This window comes from Ovis canadensis, chromosome 16 (genome assembly GCF_042477335.2).
Source record: "Ovis canadensis isolate MfBH-ARS-UI-01 breed Bighorn chromosome 16, ARS-UI_OviCan_v2, whole genome shotgun sequence".
Taxonomy (NCBI): domain Eukaryota; kingdom Metazoa; phylum Chordata; class Mammalia; order Artiodactyla; family Bovidae; genus Ovis; species Ovis canadensis.
The window spans coordinates 14,044,285-14,069,050 of NC_091260.1; the positions used below are offsets into that span (position 1 = coordinate 14,044,285).

Consider the following 24,766-nt stretch of genomic DNA (forward strand, 5'->3'; position numbering starts at 1 on the left):
CAAGTGAATATCTTTGCTCGTAAAAGAGAAACTGCTACCCAGGCCTGCTGACCCCTGGAAACCCCAATCCTTCATTTCTAGTAAATCAATGATCCTTCTTCCACGATTTCTCTTCTCTGCCACTTACTGAGAAATCATGGCAAAGGTAAGAATGTGTCTTGCTTGGGCTGTGCCCACAGCCCCGGTCTAGGGATCCCAGGGCTGGGGTTTGTGAGTTCCCTACTGCACGGTGCCACAGTTTCCCCAGCTGCAAAAACAAAGGCCTATTTCTAGAAAGTCTAGAAAAGCCATCCAGACCTGGGGTTCTGGGAAGATGATGCTCTTGCCTCCTGAGGGGTTGCTGTAGAGACAAGGGTTGACACAGAGCTTGGAAAAGAATGGAGGGGCACGTGTGTGATCAGAAATGCTTCCAGCTGCCTTGGGGAGCAACCAGAAAAAGACAAAAACAAACCAGAGATCAGTTTTCCCCCAAAGACTCCTACTTTCGCTCTTTCTTTTCCTCGCCCCTTCACTGAGTCTTTATCTTTACCATCTCTGTTCCATATTTACTATTTGGTGATGTTGTTCTTTTTCCTCCCTCCCTCTCTTTCTCATTCCTGGGATTCTTCCTTCCTCTCCATCCTATGATTCCATCCCCCCATTCGTCTAAGGAAAAGACACCTCCTCTTTTCCCCATAACATGGAATGGAGGGTAGTAAGTGGGTCTCTCTTCTCATCAAGGCAACAGTACAGTGAGCCTGGAAGGCCTGCCTTCCCAGGGCAGCACTGGTAAATGCCCACTGCTAACTGATGCCAGGTTTGCAGAAAGGAGAAGTGACAGGTAGGGGCAGAGGCCTGGGTAAGGGAAAAGGGGAACAAACAGTAGGCTAGTGCTCTAGCTACGCCAGTCAGAAACCCAGAGAGAGTCCGTTTGGAAAACATTAATATTTTGATGTTCCAGTGTGGTTCTGGTTCAATTATTTCAGAAGACATGGCTGACTTCAGGTTTGGACTAATTCACCAGATGTCTTTCAAACAACCTCTGGTTTAGATCTCAAAAAAATAATTGGAGGTTTAGGTCAATGCTCAATAAATGAGTGTGATCTATTCTTTTTTCATACTAAGATTGGGGCTTGTTTTGAGTCCCCACAGGTCTCAAAGGCTTTCTGGAAAGCCTTCACTGAGCTGAGGCTTCCAATAGCTAGACGATTCCTTTCAATGCCCATTAGAAGTTAAAAAAAAAAAAAATCAGTGAGGCCTGAAGATGAAGCAAACACAATTTATCTTTTCATTTCATTGTGTCACAGAATATTATTCCCAGGTCTTTGAAAGAAGCATCAAAAAATAACATTCCCTCCCCAGCTCTCAGTCCCGGACATTGGCTCACATCTGCCAGCAGAGGAGCCCAGCGTGAGCTCTTTCTCTCTCTTTGGTGGAAGTCTGAAATCCCACCCTAGTGGCCCTTGAAGTCAGCTCACACCTGTGCTGCAAGGCATATCTGTGTGCGGATGGGCTCATCCCAGGACGGCCCTCTCAGGACCCCAGGGCATGGTCCTTCTACTTTTCAAACCCGAGTAATTTGTCTTGCAAAGCGTAAAACAAACAGAATCTAGAAACTAGGGGAAGAAGGCCAGTGTGTTAGTCTTATCCTCACTCTTGTGTATGTACAATATTACCAAGTGTGTGTCTGTGTCCATGAGTGCATATATGTAACTCAGTCATGTCCAGCTCTTTGCAACCTTGTAGACTGTAGCTCACCAGGCTCCTTTGTCCATGAGATCCTCCAGGCAAGAATACTGGAGAGGGTTGCCATGCCCTTCTCCAGGGGATCTTCCTGACCCAGGGATCGAACCCAGGTCTCCTCCTTTGCAGGCGGATTCTTTACTGTAAAGCTACCAGGGAAACCATATATGTACACATATGCTATTAAATATTATTTGGGACTTTTTCAGAGCAATGAGCAGACCGCGCTGGTCTGGAGCAGAAGGTGCCTTTGATCATGTGCTGAGAGTGAAAAGCAGACTGAAAAGTCCAAGTTCCTTCTCTCATTCACTCCCTTATAGCACACTTACGCAGTGCCCACCTGCTCCACGTTAGGGGCAGTGGTAGCCAATTGCAGAGTCAACAAGACAGACAAAATCCCAGCCCTCAGGAAGCTTCCAGTCTCCTGGGGGTTGCGCAAGCAGAAAGTAAATAAATGGACAAAAGAGCTTTGGGTAGTGATAAGTGTTACGAAGAAAATAAAACCAGGTCATGTTATAGACAGTGGTGGCTAGTAAGGAAGGGATGCTACTGTGGGTAGGGTGATCAGGAAAGGGTCTCTAAGGGAGTGCACAGGCCAAGGCGACGCTCTGAGAAAGGGATGGGAGTGTGGGAGCATTAGGAAGAAGGCCCGGAGGCTGCAGTGCGGTGGAAGTGGGCAGCGTGTCCTAGGATGGCACCAAGAAGAATAGGGGGCCGGGCTGTGATGTGGGAGCTTGGGGTTATTCTTAGGATGATATGAATTCATGGATGGTTTTACTGGGGGAATGAAATCTGATTTGATGGAAAACAATCACGGTAACTGTCGAATGGATGATGGATAAAGAGGAAACATGAGTAGAAGCAGGTCGATTTAGTGGGGAGGTCCTTGCAGTCGTCTCGTGCTGAAAGGATGGTGACACGTACCCGGGTGATGTCAGTAGACGATGCAGGGTGACAAGCTCTACCCGCTTGTCCCGCCACTCCTATCAGGGACTCCCCACTCAGGGAAAAACGGGCAAGTGCCGCACTTCCTGGGCAACAAGGCTCACTGCTGCTGCTTTCTCGACCTCATTAGGCCTGATGACCGCCCATCCTTCACTCTCACTTACACACAGGAAGTGCCATGCACGGGGCAAGAGGATCTGCAGACAGCACCATTGGCAGCGGAAGCCATAACAACTACTTCCCAAGATAATTCTGTCCAGTGGCTGAGCCCTCGGGAACGAGTGGGCGACAAAGCTGTGCTTTGTGTTGTAACGTGGGGTGACCATCGCTGCAGGTCTTGGGAAGAAGCCTGGCCCAGGCACATCTCTTCCAGGGAACAGAGGAGCTCTCTCTGGAGGCCAGAAAACACTTACACTAATAATTTACTGTCTCTGACACAGATCTGCTGCTACCATCTCTGTGCACCAAAAACACCAATTACATGAGCCAAGGAGACAAAGTGTCTCCTGTTCCACCACCGCGGCTGCTGTCCTGACCTCTGGTATCTCCTCAGAGCGTTGCTCAATAATGTGAGCTCATTTAAAAGTCAGTATCGTGCACTAAAGTGGAATTATATCTGTGCTCTGATTCCGCAGTCTGTAAGGGATCTTCATTTATCTGTCTGAGATTCTCATGCAAAGAGAAGGTTTCACCGTGTCTGTGTGTGCTGTTGACGGGTATGTGCATTTGCTTTTGAAATAAAAGGGGGAGTGGAGGAGATATAAAGACACAGGAAGGAGATGATTGGGCCGTGATATTAATAACATGGATAACCCAGCCTTTCTTTCTCTATTGCTACCATTGATTTTCACTTTTTAAAAATTATTAAAGTTAGGTCTTTCTGATCTATGGCTTAGTTCAGTTCAGTCGCTCAGTCGTGTCCAACTCTCTGCGACCCCATGAATCGCAGCACACCAGGCCTCCCTGTCCATCACCAACTCCCGGAGTTCACTCAGACTCACGGCCATTGACTCAGTGATGCCATCCAGCCATCTCATCCTCTGTCGTCCCCTTCTCCTCCTGCCCCCAATCCCTCCCAGCATCAGTCTTTTCCAATGAGTCAAATCTTCGCATGAGGTGGCCAAAGTACTGGAGTTTCACCTTTAGCATCATTCCTTCCAAACAACATCCAGGACTGATCTCCTTTAGGATGGACTAGTTGGATCTCCTTGCAGTCCAAGGGACTCTCAAGAGTCTTCTCCAACACCACAGTTCAAAAGCATCAATTCTTCGGTGCTCAGCTTTCTTCACAGTCTAACTCTCACATCCATACATGACCACTGGAAAAACCATAGCCTTGACTAGACAGACCTTTGTTGGTAAAGTAATGTCTCTGCTTTTGAATATGCCATCTAGGTTGGTCATAACTTTCCTTCCAAGGAGTAAGCGTCTTTTAATTTCATGGCTGCAGTCACCACCTGCAGTGATTTTGGAGCCCCCCAAAATAAAGTCTGCCACTGTTTCCACTGTTTCCCCATCTATTTCCTGTGAAGTGATGGGTCCAGATGCCATGATCTTCATTTTCTGAATGTTGAGCTTTAAGCCAACTTTTTCACTCTCCTCTTTCACTTTCATCAAGAGGCTTTTTAGTTCCTCTTCACTTTCTGCCATAAGGGTGATGTCATTTGCATATGGCTCAGAGTTTCCTAAATTCCAAATTCAATGAAATTGAGATGGAGGGGATCAATCCTTGGCTACCCTTACCCTTTTACCCTCTTAGAAATGCAGTTTTCTCCCTTAGAGCATCCTGACCTCTCAAAGTCAAGATGCTTCCTCCCCACTGAGAGAAATGTTGGCATGTATATTTTAATCAAAAGCTGGTCCAGAGTCCTAGACATGCCAATGACAGGCCAAACTATCGGCTCCATAGCTGAACCCTCCACTTCACCACCAATGGGGAGGACTTTGGGCTACACAACAGGCAGCGCCGATCAAGACAAATCCAGACTTCCAAGCAGGCTACATCACCACAAGCAGGGTGAGGAGAATCAGAGAAGGAATGATGCAAAGAAAGGAACGTCATGAATAAAACATTAGAATATTATTCTAAACTATGAATCAAAAACTCAGGCCCAGCACACCACATTCAGGCAAGGAGCGTGAAATTTACTTAAACTTCTCCGTTTCTGTTTGGTTTGGACAGTACTGTGTTATCATAGTTTTGCTGTTGTTAATACTGTGTCAACACTTTCATTACAAGCTATAGGCTCCAGGATTTGTAAATGGACTGCAAACTTTACAAATGGAAACTGATGCTCAAATCCAGGATCCCTAGGACAGCCAGAAGAAAGCCACCATTACAGACTTCTGTGCATGTGTATAATTCACAATTAGGCTAGAATTTGGGACATCAAATTAAAATGCTATTTGTCCCCTGGAGGGATTCCCAAGTGGTGTTTGAAAATGAGAAAGGTTTCAGTTGATACTGAATGTGATTCAAGAACAAACAGGTCAAGATTATGAGATAGGGGTACAGTACCATCATTTAGGCAACTGGAGACTGTGTGCCTGGGGTCTTCTCATGTCAACAAGGCTGCTACATTTCTATATGCAGTGTGATATTTCCCTGACGTGTTCAAGTCCCCTGAGAGTTTCTAGCCCTAGATAAGGAGGAGCAGGTCCAGAGGCATGGGTGAAGGTTGGCCTCTGATTGTCATCTTCAGGAAAGGGCTATATTGCCACCAGACATCACGGTCTCTACGAGCACCTTTGGCTTTGTCCACACAGCCTGGCCAAGCCTGGCCAGCTCCACCGCATGCCGCGGGGTGCTGAGAACAGCACATGTTCTTCTGCAGAAAGTTTCCAACTCTGCAGGTGGGTCCCGGCCACGGAAGCCTGCGAGGAGCCAGGTGGCAAAGGGCCCGTGCTCATACCCTCCGGGCAGAGATGAGACACGTCTGCATTCTGGACTCAGCATCCCAACAACCAGCACGCGGTGGTGACACACGCAGTGGGTACTCAGCGGATGCTTGAACTGTCCCTGGTAAAACAGTCTTTTCTCCGCCTGGGAACTGAGCAAGAATGTCCCCGATAGGGAACTGACCACGTGCCAGGATCAGCATGGGAGTTTGTTTGATTTTTCTATTTTCCCACAGATGGGCCAAGGCTTTTGGCTTTGCAAGAACTCAACCTCTTCTTGCCATCAGCTGTTTTATGCTCACCAGCTCACCAGCTGAGCGAAGATTCATGAGGTCTCCCAAGTCCTTACCCATGTAACCCTCTCTCCCTTCATTCTTCCTTTCCCTGTAGCAATTCAGTTGGCCCCCAGGGTTCCAACCATCACCAGGGTCCAGTGCTTTTCATCACAGGTTGGTCTGACTTCCTCCAAGGGTGGCTTTTCCCATCCTGACCCATGGCCTCACTCTCAAATCTTAACCCTTTCCATACATCCTCGGAAAAGCATCTTGGAACCCCTACTAAGTAGGCCAGCAAAAACCTTTGCGTTCGAACCAAAGAAAATACTAAATCCATGAAGTCACTTAAGCCACGCTTCCAAAGAGAGGGAAACTCAAAATGTTTTATACAGCAACCTATAAGAAACTCATTTTGTGGGATGTTTCACATTCCAGCCCATGCTTATTCCCCCATATATTCCTGCCAGTAATATCAACCAGATGTGGCAAAGAAGTCTGTGCAGAATTGTAAAAATTACAAGCATATTCTGCAATTCCAAAGCATTGTAAAGTCACAGCTTGGTTTTCTTTCTTAAAAAATAGAAATGTAAAAACTTTCCAAGCTGGCAGAATGTACTCAAATGTAAGTATTGCCTGATCACCTTAGAAGATTCTCCTGCTGGCCCAAAGGGCTAAAAAACTGGAAAACATAAAACCTCACTCTATCTCTGATAAATTGTAGGGAACTTAGAAAGGTACTTGCAAACATGCATTTAAGTCTATAAATTCTTCTCTTTTAATGTTTCAAGTCTTAATATCCTAGATCTCAGATACAAGCATGGGTTCATATATGTTCATATAAGCATAAAAGTACAAACCCTGACTCTTGAAAGCTTCAGAGTTCCATGACTGCTCTCTTATTCTCCCCTCCCCCTACCATTCACCTATTGTCTTTTTCAAGATGCATTTCAGCACCAGCAGCACAAAAACAGAAAAATACATAGAACTGGGGGTCAGAACAACCTGGGTTTATTCCTGGTCAGTTTCATCATCTGCACAATGGGCACAAACACACCTGCCTTGAAGGAGGGCCAAGGATGGCAAATGCATAGGGTGTGTAGCGCACAGTAGGTGCTTATGAAATGTTTGGTGTCTTTTCTACTCCCCAACCTACAAAATAACAGGGTTGTACTAGATCAGTGTTTCCCAAAATATGCCCCATGGGCGGGTGACCTACACCAAAATCATCTACTTACAGAGTCAAATCCTTAGGTTCATTCCAGATCCAGTGAACAAGAGTCCTTGGGAACACGGCCCGGGAATCAGCATTTTAACTAGGACCTCAAAGGATTTTTTTTCTATAGGCCAATCTAAGAACCACTGCAGTCTGGATCCTTGCTCTGCAAAGTGTGGCCAAGTAGAAATGCAGAGTCCTTGTTCTCACCCCAGAGCTGCAGAACCAGAGTCCACATTTTAACCAGATTCCCAGGTATTTAGATATGCAGTCAAGGTTGAAAAATGCTGGTCCAGATAACTTTTACTTCTAGCCCTTTTATTCGATAGGATGAGTCTATAAGGCAATTCAAAGTATTATTCAAAGTACAATCAACTGTATGACCAAGGCCAAAGGCTTCCGTGCTCAGTTGGATAAAGTCTCAGTGAAGGGAGAACAGAAGCCTTGCCTGACTTCTTTCCCTCGCTCCAGCTTCAGGCACTACAGTGAATGCGACTCACATAAGACAGAAACCCCAAGAGTGTCAGGGTGCCCCTGCAATCCATTATCTGTCCACACGCAGACTAAAGCTGAACCCGTCTTCAAGCATGTGGTGAAGCCTGCCATAAAGCGAGAGGAAGGCTGGTCTTGCCGTAGCGCCTGGGGGCTGGGGGCATGTTGGAGGAGGAAGCAGAGTTCCAGTGGGCGAGGATTCTTTCCCTAAGACTGAGGTAGCCATGCCCCTGGAAAAAGTGAGCCCACGTCTGCAATGGTGAGGCTGGTCTCACCGTCTGCCCCTGGTCTCTGAAGGCTGGGCCAGCCCAGAAGCGGGACAGCGCTCCTGGATCCAGCTCCAGGCAGGCAGTCTCTGAAGCCCCCCTGCCCCCTCCCCCGATGGATTGGCTTTCCCCTCATCCTATTACCATTTTACCACATCAGATAACAACTCTGCTGGAAAGCTGAGTAGTATGGTTTTTGTTTTCTCCACTGTTTTTTCACTTTTATAGCACCGTTTCACATGACTGCAGAGTTTTATGGAGACACACATTGCATGTACTTATGTTTTAAAGGTTAGCGCAGAATTGGAAGACTCAGGTGGCTGCGAAAGGATCTCCGAGAAGCAGAAGGCAGAGGTACAGGATTCCAGTCATCCAACAAGGCTGGGCTCACGTAGGGCTTCAGAGATATAAAAAACTGCAGCACTAGCTGAGCTTCTACAAGGCGGTGCTGGCACTTTAGTTACTAACTTCTTACAACTCTAGGATGGGAACTGTGGTGCGGACGTGCGCTCTGGGCTGGGGCAAGCCTGAGTTTGAATTTTAGCTTTGCCAGTGACCTTGAGCAAGCTGTCTAAATCTCTAGGACTGTTTATATCTAAATGGGGATAACGGAGTATCTAACCTCCTAAACCTGAGAACGGTGGTGCTTTAATCGCTAAGTTGTGTCTGACCCTCGGACACGACTGAGCGACCTCACTTTCACTTTTCACTTTCCTGCACTGGAGGAGGAAATGGCGACCCACTCCAGTGTTCTTGCCTGGAGAATCCCAGGGATGGCAGAGCCTGGTGGGCTGCCGTCTATGGGGTTGCAGAGTTGGACACGACTGAAGCGACTTAGCAGCAGCAGCAGCAGTGTCTGCCTCTTGAGACAGCACGGACTGTACCCCGCCAGGCTCCTCTGTCCATTCTCCAGGCAAGAGTACTAGAGAGGGTTGCCATTGCCTTCTCCAGGAGATCTTCCAGATGGAAGGACTGAATCTTGCATTGGAACCAGATTCTTTACCGACTGAGCCACCAGGAAGAGAAGCTACCTGACGCAGAGTGTCTGATTCATAGGAAATACGCAGAAAACACTTGGGATCTACTATGTGCTCATGTGTTCAGTCATTTGTTCGAGTTCCTGCCGCCAGTACTTCAAAACATAGCGCTATTTGGAGACTGGGTCTTTAATGAGCTCACTAAGTTGAGTGCAGCCATCGGGTGGCCCTGACACAACATGACGAGTGTCCTTGCGACAGAAGGGCGGGACATCATGGGCCAGCGTGAACAGGACAACCGCAGCAGAAGGACAAGAAGAAGACCATCGGCTGCAAGGCAAGGAGCGAGGCCTCTGGAAACCAGCCCTGCCAGCACTCAGATCTGAAACTGCCAGGCTGTAAGCTGTGAGGAAACAGATTCCTGTTATTTAAGCCATCTGGTCTGAGGTACTTCATCGTCACAGCCCCAGCAAACTAAGACAGGAGCTCTGACTAGTATCCCTGTTGTCTAGCTAATCAGCCAGAGACTGAGAAAGTGGAGGTCACTTGCCCAGGATCAGTCAGCAGAGGGTGGGATCCAAACCCAGGTCTGGGCAGTTCCCTGACTTTTTCCTCCACTATTGGACTGCTTCAAAGAAATCCCACACGCCACAGCTAAGACTCCAAGCAGTCAAATAAATAAATATTTAAAGAAAAAACAAAAAAAGACATTAGATCACTTAGCAAAGCACAGATGTAGAAAAGCAGCTTCTGGTTTGTTTGGGGATACGGGGCATGGAGCTTCCAAGCTGGTACGGTGGAACCCACCTGCCAATGCAGGAGACGCAGAGAAGCGGGTTCAGTCCCTGGGCAGAGAAGATCCCCTAGAGGACAGCTTGGCAAACCATTCCAGTATTCTTGCCTGGAGAATCCCACGGTCAGAGGAGCCTGGTGAACTGCAGTCCATGGGGTCACAAAGAGCTGGACATGACTGGGCATGCACACAGCATGGATGCTCATGGCTGTGTGATTGGGGCAGAAAATGATAACACGAAAGAGAGGTTCCAGCAAGCAGAAGATGACAGTCGAGGGGATGGCTCGCTCGCTGCAAGTAAGTTCCTTGAAAACTGAGGTCTCACAACTCTGGGAGGGGGGCAGCAGCCCAGTGACGTGGGGCTAAGTTGGCTGTCCACGTTTCAGATTGTTTTCAGCTGCCTGGCAATCAACTTCCCGAGTCTCTTGGAACTCCACTGACCCAAGTGAGCGACAGCAGTTTAACCCCAGCGGCATTTTTTTTAAATCCGCCAAATACCTTGCAGGACTGTTTGGAGAATAACTGGGGGCCTCTGTCCTGCTGCTAGTAAAGCTGCTTCTTCAGTCAGGCTTTAAACCACTGCCAACTATGTAACAAACTCTTCTGCCATGAATCCACGAGACCTGGGCCAGAAGGACCCCAGGGGTCTGCTCAGCCTCAGCGGGCAAAGTCAAACTCTTAAAAAGCAGTTGCGAAACTCCGTGTCCCTCTCATCCTCTTCAAAGCTCCCTAATCTGGGGAAAGGCAGACAGCTTTTAATTACTGTTTTCATCTTGTCTTTTGCTTCTTTGAAGGAATTTCTGGCAACATTAACCACTTAATTTCCAAATAACCAGAAACTTTTCACTCTTTCCCCCAGTGTATAGGTAAAAGAGAAAGCTGGAAGGAGGGGCACGAAAGGAGAAATCAGTAACCTACAGACCATATAACAGGCTGTGCTCCATCCCAGCCTCTCTGAATCAGGCCCAGAGAGGTGAAGTAACATGCCTAAGGTCACCCGGCTTGCGGGTGGCAGAGCCAGTGCGAAGGTCGGGATCGTCCCACTCCTGGTACCTCCCTCAACCCTCCTCTATTTCAGAGCCTAAACGCTTTGCCAGGTTCTCAAATGTTGACATCAGAGATGCCGAAGCCCCAGCATATGCATCATTCCTATCAGCTAGCTGGCAAAAGCTAACCATGGCCATTTTCACTGAGCGCTTTCTGTGTGCTATATTCAATGCTAAAGGTTGTTCCTGGGCTGTTTCCAAGTATATTACAAAACCCTGGAGAAGGAGGTTCTATTATAGTCTATTTTACTGATCAGCAACATGGGACCAGAGAGGTTAAGTATTAATAATCTGCCCATAGTCTCATAACAAGTAATTGGTAGTTCTTTAACACTTTTCCTTCACTGCCATCTCTTAAGATCAGCTCTGGGTCAGAAGTGAGAGAAAACAAAGAGCAGAAATACAGCTCTGACACCTGAAAATCCTATAATCTACCTCAGGATTCAGTCAGTTCAGTTGCTCAGTCATGTCCGACTCTTTGTGACCCCATGGACTGCAGCACACCGGGCCTCCCTGTCCATCACCAACTCCCAGAGTTTACTCAAACTCATGCCCATTGAGTTGGTGATGCCATCCAACCATCTCATCCTCTGTTGTCCCCTTCTCCTCCTGCCCTCAATCTTTCCCAGCATCAGGGTCTTTTCCAAAGAGTCAGTTCTTTGCATCAGGTGGCCAAAGTATTGGAGTTTCAGCTTCAACATCAGTCCTTCCAATGAATATTTAGGACTGATTTCCTTTAGAATGGACTGGCTGGATCTCCTTGCAGTCCAAGGGACTCTAAAGCTGCAGTTTCCCCCTCAGTCAGTCTCTCTCATCAGGAAGCTTCCATAAGCCTCTTATCCTCCTCCATCAGAGGGCAGACAGACTGAAAACCTCAGGATTAGAGTGAGCTAATATTTACTGAGTGCCCAAGGTAGGACAGAGACCTTGCTGGGTGTTCTACAGACCACAGTGGTATGACCTAAGCCTCGGGGCTCTTCTGCGCTCCAGGATGATGTGGCTCGTGCTCCGTGTACCGAAGGGCAGAGTAAGAGCGTAGACATGGCGCTACTACACGCATGCCCCAAGGAATCCGATGGTGCTGCATCTGAGGGGTGTGGGTGACCAGCCAAGGTCTGACGAAAACTCTCATTTTTAGCATGCCTTCAGCTCCCCACAACAGTTAGCACAGCAGTGCAGCATGACAGAAATACTCTGCAGCAACAACATGCGCTCTGTTCCCCATTCCAGAGTACCCTGGCTGTACAGCTAAACAGAGAATACTTAGGTAGATCAGATAATTCTTCTGAGCTTTAGAAGTAGATTTAATAATGATTCTCTTTGCAGAATTGCTGTGAAGGCTGAAATCTGAACACTGGGGCAGAATCAAAAGAACTGCTGCTGCTTAGAAATATGAGATATACAGACAAGTAGTTTAAAATCCGAGCCTCAGTTTCCTCATCTATAAAATGGGCATACTGAGGCAGAGAGCTAATTGTAGGAGAATGAAGGCACAGTCTTCGGAGTCAGCTTACCCACATTTGGTTCCTGGCTCAGTCACTGAGCAACCACATGATGCTGGGCATGTTCTTGGACCCCTCTGAGCCCCAGTTTCATGTCTGTGGAAAAGTAGTCATGGTCCCTACCCCCCGCTGTCATGAGGCGCATCAAACGAGTTGGATGTAAAGCACTCAGAAGAGCACCTGGGACGCAGTGCTCGCTACTGTCATCACCGTGAAGTGTTATTGTGAAGATCCAAGCCATTCAATGGAAGCAAAGGGGACTGCACAGACTAGATGCTCAATACACTTGCAGACATCGGCTGTGTTTAAGTTCGGGGGTCTCTCGCTCCGTCTTCTGATAACAGAATTATTCTTTCCTTTGGGAGATCCATTCCCAGGACCCACACACCATCATCGCCAAAAAACTGGTTAATCGGAGGACACCGTGTCACCAGCCTCAGGCACCTGCTCAGAGGCGGAGGTGTGACCAAGGTAAGCAACTGACTCTCAGTCCTTTTCTGCATGTCTGTCGTCAGTGACACCCTCTCCACCCTGGTTGCTAGGTCACTCCCCTCCGAGTCTCCTGCTGCTGTCTCCATCCCATGCACACTTCCAAGGGCTGGAGAGCGTGAGACGAAGTCCTGATGACACCACCACGCCCCTGGATCCAGCGGTTTCTAAACCCAGGCACAGCGGCTTCCCTGGTGGCTCAGTGGTAAAGAGTCTGCCTGCCAGTGCAGAAGACACGGGTTTGCACCCTGACTGGGAAGATCCCACATGACCCAGAGCAACTAAGCCTGTGGGCCACAACTATTGAGCCTGCGCTCTAGAGACTGCAAGCCAAGACGACCGAGACCCGCATGCCCTAGACCCTGTGCGCCACAGAAAACAATCCACTGCAGTGAGGAGCCTGCACGCCGCAACAAGAGAGCAGCGCCTACTCGCCGCAACTAAGAAAAGCCCGGCCAGCAATGAAGACCCAGCACAACCAAAAATAAACGAACAGAATTACTCTAGAAAATAAAAGTAATAAATAAAGCCAACCACAGCAACCACGGGCCTTCTCACACACGTGAACTGGTGCACTCCCCTGGGGGTTAGGCTGACCTTAGTCACACTTCTGTCACTGCTGCTGCTAAGTCGCCTCAGTCGTGTCCCACTCTGTGCGACCCCAGAGACAGCAGCCCACCAGGCTCCCCTGTCCCTGGGATTCTCCAGGCAAGAGCACTGGAGTGGGGTGCCATTGCCTTCTCCACTTCTGTCACTAGTTAGTAGCAATACTATAATAACATCGGATCCCAATGAATATCATTTCCCTTTCCCATCACTACATGTCTTAAAATATGACCACAGCTTTTCCAAAAGGTGTTTTTTAGATAATCATTGACTATGAAGCAGTTTTTGTCTGCAGATCTAGTAAGAGAAAGTGTGTTAGAATCGCTGCTTAACCCTCATGGCCGGCTGTGGAGGAGACAGCCACCCAGCAGCCCCATTTAGCAGTCCTTGGAGAATGGCTCGCTGTGTCTATTGAGAGTCAGTGCTCTTTTAAAGCAGAGCCAGTGGCATATGTATACACACTCATGATTGCACATTTATTGATTTCTAATTTGTACCCTGCTTATTTCCAAAAAGGCCCTGGAGTGGCGGACAAAATAAGACAAAGACACAAGAGGGCCATTAAGAAAAATCAAAGACCAAGCCCAGAGAGAAAAAGGGATTGCTGATTATAGCCAAAACCCAGGTTAATAAAGCTGCTTCAATGAAAAATATATACATTTAGCTCTCAGCTCTTTGGCAGCTATTCAGAGTGTGTCCTGACGGGATGGGTACAGGTCATCCTTCATGTCTGTAGCTCAACACCCAGCACAGAGCCCAGGCACCTGGGAGAAGCTTCCTGAATGAATGATGGATAAAAGATTCAAAGCTCCTTGAGTGCACTGCTCATAACCTGAGGCCTCTATCATCTATCCACCCACTCCCGAGTGCCTCTGTGTGTCACACTGGGCCTGGCCAGGAGCCTGGAGAGGAATGGACCTTTCCAACCTCTGCTCTCTGGCTTGAAGCAAAAGCTCCATGTAACAGATCACAGTTCTCATGGCAGCTCCTCGTCTCTTCAAGTCTCCCATAAAAGGAGATTAGAAACAAGTCGTGAAGATGGGAACTGCAGGAGTAGCAGCAGTTATCTCTGCTGATCATGTGTGCAGAGCACTTCAGACCCCAGAAAATGCAGGCACAGAGTAGTCTCTTTGGGTGCAGACAGCTTCTTGGGGAGGTGCGTGAATGGAAGAGGGGGTCTCTCATCATTTGCTGATGAGGACACTTAGGCACAGACGACAAAGTGGCTCCCCTGACCTCTCTCAGTCAGAAAGGGGCCATGAGGCTGCCACACAGGACTCCCCACGCCCCTGTGCTGCCTGCCTGGGCCTGCACCCTGCATCTCAGAGACCTGTTACCGCAGCCTGAAACGCCTCCTCTGCCCAGATCAAGATCGGCTCCGCCTAAAATGGGTATCCGCTGATGTCTGCGCGAAGCAGGAACCAGAGCCCTCCCCCAGCCTCCTGCAGCAGCGGGACCCTCAGACCCCACCTGCTCAAAGCTGCCTGGCAGCCCAGCCCCACAGGCCCTTCTGTTTGCTGGAAAGTGATGCTGAGAGTCCAGGTGAACGGCATACAGTTCGCACGGTTTAGTTAAAAGCAGGCTGAAAGGCACAAGGTAGTGCTGAGGGGAGAGATGGCTATTAAGTGAGTGTTTAAGGAAAGAACTCTCCAGGGAAGCGGAGGGGAAAAACCAGAATGGTTCCCCATCTGCCCATTTGGTACTGCCTATTCAGCTCTGCCAGATACACGCGGCACTTCATCCACCCTCACATCCATCAAGGTGGATGAAGAGTGGAAGAGTGGAAAGGGAGGCGCACTCTTTCCCACATTTAGCACAGTCAGTCGGGTAGACTGAGCAAGAGAAAGGGAGTGCCAGCCAGAGAAGATTGTGAGGAAGTCCAGGTGCACCCAAGAGAAGGCCAGCAAGACCACCGCGGCACCGAGAGACTGACTATAGTCTCTCGCCGTGTGTACAGACAGAGATACAGTTTCCTAACTCAGAACTCATTCTTAAGTGCACATGAACATGTGTTTCATATTTCCCAATTTATCCTGGAGCCTACATGCACCAGTGGACCGCATGTGTAGGTATTAAACATGGCCGTTGGACTGGGAATGGCGGCCACCATGCAGAAGCCTCTCCAGTAACGTCACAGTCCTCCCAGCCACGTTGTAAATCTCGCTGCTTGATTGCTAAGAAGCCAGACACTTGTTGCTCCAACCAGGAAGTTAAACCTTGGGCAAGCAATTCACCCCATAACATACACTAGTCGCCACCAGAAGGACTTTCAGATACTCAGATACAGTCATGAAGCTGTTCACTGTCGGCAATCAGCACTTGCCTAACACCCCCAGTTCGTGAATCATACTCTCCATCTGGATGTGTTTCTCCAGTTCTTGAGTATCCAAACTCTCATGCTGAATAAATACACAAAGACATCTCCAAGTCTCACCGCTTCATTATATCCTGGACCATCCCAAAGAGAAAGCAAAGTTCAAGGTGTTTCTTCCTTTCCCACACAAATCACAGACCTCCAGATCCAGAGTTCCCAGACTGGCAGTGGGAGGAAGCAGGCACAGGGCAGGAACCCTTCTAGCCAGCAAGGAGGTGAGGTTGACAGGTTTAATCCAAACCACTACCCTCCGAGACTGTCTTGTGTGAACCAACTCACCTCCAAGTCCCCGCTCAGGGCATTTCCCTGAGGTACATTCAGATCCAGGTGAAAGGATGGATTTCCTCCCTCCACATAAAGGAGAGACGCACTAGCCTAACTCCACAGCTCTCACCGGCCACTTCAGTGACTCTCTGAAAGGAGGGAGCAGAACAGGTGGGCCGGAGGGGAGCACAGGCACCCACACGCTGCAGCCGGGCTCCAGACGCCCACACGTGCGGACTCACTGCCAAGCTCCACGTGGTCAGGCTCCCCGCGCTAAGGCAACCACATCCTCTGTATCAGAGAATGCAAGCAAGACACAAGGCAGAGAATGCAAGTTCACTCTACTCACAGTCTGGTGAGCTTCAGGTTGCTCTGGAAAAGCAGCTCTGGGAGGACCTGGAGCTTATTCTTGTTCAGGCGCCTGAAAGGGGAAAAGAAAAAGAACACGAAGAAATGTCAAAGGACATGACACTGGACCAAGGGCACTCACAGACTCCCTCAGTCAATCCATCAGCAGGCCTTACAGGCGTCTAGATCTTTCATCACGGGACGCTCAGCACGTGGAAGGCATATTCTTTCTTGCAAAATGTGGAGTCAGGTGGGGGATAAAAGGCAAAGGGAGGTGGAAAGCGGGAACACAACATGCTTGCCGTCTCTCCCCTGTCCCGAGCTTCAGAGAGATGACACTCAGTGATGACAACCACATTCTTCCCCAGGAACCACAGACAGGCTTTTGAACTCGTGTCACCAATTGCTTGCTCTAAGTAGCTACTGCCAACTGATGGGATGGGCATGTGAAATGGGTCCCTAAAAATAAATAAAATGCCAGAGAGAATACTCCAGATTCTAAGTGGGTGGTGGGGGCAGGGAGGACAGACAGCAGCCATTATGGGAGCAGAGAAGAGAGTGGGTGCATCACCGCAGGTTCAAGGGCCAAAATGGGCCCTTGGTACTTTCGCCTTTGTGGGCACCTTCCTCTATTTAAAGAATTAAAAATTGTATTGCATGACTATGAAAGTGAAAGTCGCTCAGCTGTGTCCGACTCTTTGCTACCCCGTGGACTATACAGTCCATGGAATTCTCCAGGCAAGAATACTGGAATGCGCACCCATTCCCTCTCCACGGGATCTTCCCAACCCAGGAATCAAACCAGGGTCTCCTACATTGCAGGCGGATTGTTTACCAACTGACCTATCAGGGAAGCCCAATGTATAACTATGCTGGTATAAAAACAAATACATTAAGGTTATTTAACAGTTACTTGACCTAAAAACTCACTTTTTTCTTTTAATTTTCAAAGAAATTAAATCGTCTTCATGGGTTGCCTAAAAGCGATGTTGGCCCTGGGTGCTGTCCCCACTGTGCCTAACAGGGAAGCCGGCCACTGTCTGGTGTGCAGTGGGGCTGGAGGCCAGGCCAGGAGGGACAGCCCATGTTGGATGGCAGCAGCAGAGCCAGGCTGTCCTGAGAACGGTCCGCGGTAATACCCACAGTAAAGAAGGCCACCTGAGCTTCCAAGGGATGGTGCGCCACTGCTGCTGCCCCCATGAGGGCTGCTTTCCCGGGAGTGTGAGGCCAGAAGGGAAAGCCTGCCCCATGCTCGGTGCTTCCCAGATGGCGCTAGTGCAGGAGATGTAAGAGACTTGGGTTCGATCCCTGGGTAGGGAAGATCCTCTGGAGGAGGGCACGGCAACCCACTCCAGTATTCTTGCCTGGAGAATCTCATAGACAGAGGAGCCTGGCAGCTTACAGTCCATGGAGTCACAAAGAGGAGGACACGACTGAAGTGACTTGGCATGCAGGCACGCTCCATGCTCACCCCCAGGCCTCTCTATCCAAATTTCATTCAGTTCAGTTCAGTCGCTCATGCATGTCTGACTCTTTGTGACCCTATGGACTGTAGCAGGCCAGGCTTCCCTGTCCATCACCAACTCCCAACGTTTACTCAAACTCATATCCATAAGTTGGTGATGCCATCCAACAGTCTCATCCTCTGGCATCCCCTTCTCCTCCTGCCTTCAATCTTTCCCAGCATCAGGTTCTTTTCAAATGAGTCAGCTTTTCGCATCAGGTGGCCAAAGTATTGGAGTTTCAGCTTCAGCATCAGTCCTTCCAGTGGATATTCAGGACTGATTTCCTTTAGGATGGACTGGTTGGATCTCCTTGCAGTCCAAGGGACTCTCTAGAATCTTCTCCAACACCACAGTTCAAAAGCATCAATTCTTCTTCACTCAACTTTCTTTATGGTCCAGCTCTCACATCCATACATGACTACTGGAAAAACCATAGCTTTGACTAGATGGACCTTTGTCAGCAAATGTCATTATGCAGCCTAATCAATGAAGCCCGAACCAGTGTCCCCAAATCTCCTCAGAATCCTCAGATTCGTACTCCCCAGAGGCTCCCAGTGCAAAGACCAGTTTACAGATGGCTGAACTTCTCTGCTTAAACTATGCATGTTTGGCTATGTGGAATAACCATGTTATTCCATCTTAGAGCTAAGTGAACTGAAGAGAAGAAAAGGTGAACTTCTTCCCAGCTTCTGGCCCCAAAGCCCACACTCTCACAGTGCTCCAATCAGCTATGATTGCTGGGGGTGGGGTCAGGATATTGTTGTTTGCCCTTTTTTATTCCAGATCACAGATAAAGACTTGCGAGGGACACGACACCAGAAGGGAGTTTACAAGGGCAAAGCATGTGGGAGAGAAGCATTTACGACCTCAGGGCGTGAGGTCCTGGTGAGAAGCGTGTGGCTCAGGCCTGAAGGGGTGCACACTCTGCTGGAGACACTCCTGACTGGAAGGGAGCCAGAGGGAAGGCTGGCAAGCGGGGCACGTAAGCTCAGGTTCCCTGCCCCACCTAACTCGCTGTGCTCTTTCCCACTTCAGCCTCAACACAGAACTGACCATCTCGGCCACTTTTAAGTGAAGTATGTTCACATCGCCGCGCAGCAGATCTCCAGAGCTTTACCATCGTGCAGAGTCGAAGCCTGTGCGCGTGAAACGACAGCAGCACGCCACCCCTCAGCGTGTCCCTGGCGGCCCCATTCTGCTGTACTCGCTGTCTCTGTGGGTTTGACCAGTGCTCTTCTCATCACCCCCAGTACCCGCTCTGTGTGTTCCCGTCACTAAAGTGGGGAGATCGGGGGTAACCCAGAGGACAGGAAGATGAGAGGGAGTCTACCCTTAGTTTACGGCAGTTCCCGGACAGCCAGTGATAACTGAGCGGGTGCGTGTATGCTCTGTGACCCCAAGGACTTCAGCCTGTCAGCCCCCTCTGTCTGTGATAAGCCACCTTCTTATATGGATTCTTATGGGGAAGAATCCCTTAGAAGAAACGGAGTAGCCCTCACAGTCAGCAAAAGAGTCTGAAACGTGGTACTTGGATGCAATCTCAAAAAGACAGAACGATCTCTGTTTGTTTCCAAGACAAGCCATTCAATACCACAGTAATCCAAGTCTACGCCCCAACCAAACTGTTGAAGGAGCTGAAGTTGAACGGTTCTACGAAGACCTACAAGACCTTGTAGAAGTAACACCCAAAAAGATGTCCTTTTCATTAGAGGGGACTGGAATGCAAAAGCAGGGAGTCAGGAGATACCTGGAGTACAGGCAAATTTGGCCTTGGAATACAAAATGAAGCAGGGCGAAGGCTAACAGAGTTTTGCCCAGAGAACGCAGTCAGAGCAAACACCCTCTTCCAACAACATCACGGACATCACCAGATGGTCAACACCGAAATCAGATTGATTATATTCTTTGCTGCCAAATATGGAGAAGTGCTATACAGGCAGCAAAAACAAGAACAGGAGCTGACTGTGGCTCAGATCATGAACTTCTTACTGCCAAATTCAGACTGAAATTGAAGAACATAGGGAAAACCATTAGACCATTCAGCTGTGACCTAAATCAAATTCCTTACGATTATACAGTGGAAGTGACAAACAGATTCAAGGGATTAGACCTGATAGAGAGAGTGCCTGAAGCACTATAAACACAGGTTTATGATATTGTACAGGAGGCAGTGATCAAGACCATCCCCAAGAAAAAGAAATGCAAAAAGGCAAAATAGTTGTCTGAGGAGGCCTTACAAATAGCTGAGAGAAGAAGAGAAGCTAAAGGCAAAGGAGAAAAGGAAAGCTATACCCATTTGAATACACAGTTCCAAAGAATAGCAAGGAGAGATAAGAAAGCCTTCCTCAGTGATCAGTGCAAAGAAATAGAGGAAAACATTAGAATGGGAAAAACTAGAAATATCTTCAAGAAAAATAGAGATACCAAGGGAACATTTAATGCAAAGATGGGTACAATAAAGGACAGAAATGGGATGGACCTAACAGAAGCAGAAGATATTAAGAAGAGGTGGAAAGAATACACGGAAGAACTGTACAAAAAAGATCTTCACGACCCAGATAATCACGATGGTGTGATCACTCACCTAGAGACAGATATACTGGAATGCAAAGTCAAGTGGGCCTTAGGAAGCATCATTATGAACAAAGCTAGTGGAGGTGATGGAATTCCAGTTGAGCTGTTTCAAATCCTGAAAGATGATGCTGTGAAAGTGCTGCACTCAATATGCCACCACATTTGGAAAACTCAGCAGTGGCCACAGGACTGGAAAAGGTCTGTTTTCATTCCAATCCCAAAGAAAGGCAATGCCAAAGAATGCTCAAACTACCACACAATTGCCCTCATCTCACATGCTAGCAAAGTAATGCTCCATGTTCTCCAAGCCAGGCTTCAACAGTATGTGAACCATGAACATTCACATGTGCAAGCTGGATTTAGACAAGGTAGAGAGACCAGAGATCAAATTGCCAATATCTGCTGGATCATTGAAAAAGCAAGAGAGTTCCAGAAAAATATCTACTTCTGCTTTACTGACTATGCCAAAGCTTTTGACTATGTGGATCGCAACACACTGTGGAAAATTCTTCAAGACATGGGAATACCAGACCACCTGACCTGCTTCCTGAGAAATCTGTATGCAGGTCAAGAAGCAACAGTTAGAACTGGACATGGAACAACAGATTGGTTCCAAATAGGAAAAGGAGTACGTCAAGGCTGTATATTGTCACCCTGCTTATTTAATTTATATGCAGAGTACATCCTATGAAACGCCAGCCTGGATGAAGCACAAGCTAGAATCAAGACTGCTGGGAGAAATCTCAATAACCTCAGATATACAGATGACACAACCCTTACGGCAGAAAGCGAAGAAGAACTAAAGAGCCTCTTGATGAAAGGGAAAGAGGAGAGTGAAAAAGTTGGCTTAAATTCAACATTCAGAAAACTAACATCATGGCATATGGTCCCATCACTTCATAGCAAATAGATGGGAAACAATGGAAACAGTGACAGACTTTATTTTGGGGGGCTCCAAAATCACTGCAGCCATGAAATTAAAAGACACTTGCTCCTTTGGAGAAAAGCTATGACCAAACTAGACAGCATATTAAAAAGCAAAGGCACTACTTTGCTAACAAAGGTCCATCTAATCAAAGCTCTGTTTTTTCCAGTAGTCACGTATGGATGTGAAAGCTGGACTATAACGAAAGCTGAGCGAAGAAAAACTGATGCTTCTGAATTGTGGTGTTGCAGAAGACTCTTGAGAGTCTCTTGGACTGCAAGAAGATCCAACACCAGTCAATCCTAAAGGAAATTAGTCCTGAATATCCACTGGAAGGACTGATGCTGAAGCTGAAACTCCAATACTTTGGCCGCCTGATGCGAAGAACTGACTCACTGGAAAAGACCCTGATGCTGGGAAAGGTTGAAGGCTGGAGGAGAAGGGGATGACAGAGGATGAGACGGTTGGGTGGCATCATCAACTCAACAGACAAGAGTCTGAACAGGCTCCAGGAGATGGTGATGGACAGCGAAGCCTGGTGTGCCACAGTCCATGGCGCTGGAAAGAGTCGGACATGACTGAGCCACTGAACTGAACTGAACATGGAAAAGCACTGGCCCCAGAGAAGGTGTGGTGCTTTGACTCTGGGATCGGCCAGACTAGGTTCCGGTCTGGCTCTATTATCTTCTCGCCATAGGACCTTGGGGTAGTTACCTCGCTACTTAAGCCTCAGTTTTCCACCTGCAAAATGACTCTACTCAGTGGGTTACAGTAAATCCTGACACAGTGCCTGTAAAAGCATGTGGCTCTGCAGTGAGAGCATGGCACAATCAAAATGAGCTGCTTTATAACTCTGTGTCAGATGCCGCGCTACATGCTGGAAGGGTAGGATCTCGGGTAGTGCAGCTCAGAAACTGGGGTCACTACTACCAGCATCTTACGGATAAAGGATATCAAGGAACTTCCCTGGTGGCCCCGTGGTTAAGAATCCGCCTGCCAATGCACAGAACACAGGTTTGATCCCTGCTCTAGGAAGACTCCACATGGTACAAGACACCTAAGCCCATCAGCTGCAAAAAGAAAAGCCGCTGCAATGAAAAGCTCACACGCTGCAACTTGAGAACAGCCCCGACTTTAAGCACCTGGAGTAAGCCTGCACGCAGTCAGCAACAAATAGACAGATTCTGCAGAGTTCTCCAGGCCAGAAGACTGGAGTGGGTAGCCCTCCCCTTCTCCAGGGGATCTTCCCAATCCAGGGTTCAAATCCAGGTCTCCCACATTGCAGGCGGATTCTTTATCAGCTGAGCCACCAGGGAAGCCCAGGAATACTGGAGTGAGTAGCTTATCCCTTCTCCGGTGAATCTTCCCAACCCAGCAATCGATGCGAGAACTCCTGCATTGCAGGCGGATTATTTACCAGCTGAGCTACCAGGGAAGCCAGACAGATGGATAAAGGATGTCAACACATGCAGAGGTGAAGCCCATTCTGCAAGACTACTGTGATAGGAAATGGTGGAGGCAGGATGTTGATTGACCCTAGCGGTCTCCCTCCAGCGCCTGGTTCTAAATCACTGGGGTTACTGGAAGCCTCTCTATCCGTCACAACTCCCTTTCCCCCATCCTGCCCTTTTATCCCCTTCTTGTCTTTTTGGCTCTGCTTCCTTTCATCCAGGGTGGCCACCTCCTCCACCCCTGCCCAGACCACCATCCGCCCTGAGGACACTCCCCTCCCTGAGGAGGATTCTCCTGGGTCCCCGAGGCCAGCAGTGGCTTCCAGGTAGGTCTGTCTGGAGCCCTCCTCTACATCCACAGCGGCACAAAGCCTGGTGAGAGTTACACCCAGACAGCCCATGCACCCATCCAGGCCAAAGTCTTGAAATCTGGCCCACCGCAGCCTGCAGTGAGGAGGGTATTGAGTGTGCTCAAAGCTCAAAACCAGAGTTGAAGCTAAAAATAAAACCAGCTTGGCTCTGAGGCTCCAGGAAGGGAAGGAATCGTTTTCAGTTCTTTGCTGGTATTTGCGGCTGGACAAAAATAAAAACACAACCAAATCTAGCCAATTGTGCGCTGCCTGCTGCTTCGTAAACCCTGAATGAGGATTCCAGGGCGGCTGGGCTGGGCTCTCCTTCCTTTAAAAGCCTCAGGGTCTTTCTGCTTTGGCTTGGGCAGGCCACACGCTTGTTCTCTGTTATCAAGGGGAGCTCGATACAGTTCTACTTCATCCCATCCTGGGATTTATTCATTCTTATTTAGAGACCCGAGTTGCTCTGAAAGGTCTTACTCAAAGAGCTGATGAAGCCTCCAGGCTGCATAAGGTGCACTTCTCATGTGGCTGCTTTAAGAGCAGTTCCTGACAGGAAAATGAACAGAGGGAAACAGGTCTTTCTCCTGCCAGAGGGACAGATAAGCGCTGGGCTGCAGACAGCGGCTATTGGCCTCCATGCCCTCCATCACTCACGCCATCTGCTGCTCTGTCACCTGGGGCCAGAGGTAGACAGCTGCCACAGCTCAAACGGGAAATAAACCTGTGATGCCTGAATGGTGCAAAGGACCGAATGGGACCCGCATGAGGGCAGGCCTGAGGAGGTCAGCAGACAAGACGTGGGCCCGGCCAGTGATCAGTCAAGTCCACCTGATGTCTTCTCTTCCTCTAAGATCAACATTCCTTTTCAGCTTTCCTGCTGCAACAATGGGAGCATCAGGGTCAAGAAGTCCACGGGCTGCCAGCTGCAAGGTCATTCTGTTTTTCAGCCTGAACTGTGAAGCCCCAAGAAACAGTCTTGGCTTTGTGGTACCACTGATGGCCTTCTTGGAAGAACCTGGGTGTAAGATCTGATTAGAGATTTTTTTCCACCTTATTGAATTCTTTCATTTGTCTGTCCATTAAACCCATCCAATCACTAATTTATCCATTCATAAAACCAGCCTCTACCCCTATGTCTGTCCATCCGTCCATCCATCTATCCATCCATCCATCTTCCCAGTCACTTTTCAATATGAACACACAAAGATGAGCATGACACGGTCCCTTCCTGTATCTGCATGAATAAGACGTAGATGAAGAAGGATACCAGATGCTAGTGAAGGAGACTGACGTGGAAACCAAAGTCTGCAGCACGATCTTGTGAGCAACGCTATTGCGGGGGCACAAGAGGAGGAGCAGCTGACCCAGACCTGGGACAGGAAGGCGTCCCGAAGAAACTGGTTGGGAGTTTTTGTTTGCTTGTTTGAAGCATAATTTTGACTCTTCAGGAGACAGGGACAACGGGTTCTAGGCTTTGAGAGCAGTATGCGCATGGAGGGCCAGGAGACCGAGGAGCAGCTTTTGGGAAACAGGGCTGCACGCAGAGACTAGATGGCCCGAGAAACACAAGGGGTGATGCTCCAGGGCTCAGCAGAGGCCATATTAACGAGGGTCCTTGCGGGCCATGAGAAAGGACTTGGGCTTGGCTGTGTACTGAGAGTCAGGGGGAGCCACAGATGGAGTCTGAGCAAGGGAATGGCCATTTGTTTTAGATTTTAACAAGTTATCTTGAGTAGCAGTACGGAGAA

General features: G+C 48.6%; 1 protein-coding gene across 1 annotated transcript in view; it reads right to left on the minus strand.

Annotated features, from left to right (window-relative positions):
* Window positions 1-24,766, minus strand: part of SLIT3 (slit guidance ligand 3) — a 724,331-nt gene that overhangs the window by 577,796 nt on the left and 121,769 nt on the right. Inside the window, exon 4 of the mRNA XM_069555989.1 lies at window positions 16,212-16,283. Coding sequence (XP_069412090.1) covers window positions 16,212-16,283 — 72 coding nt within the window. The remainder of the gene's footprint in view (window positions 1-16,211; window positions 16,284-24,766) is intronic.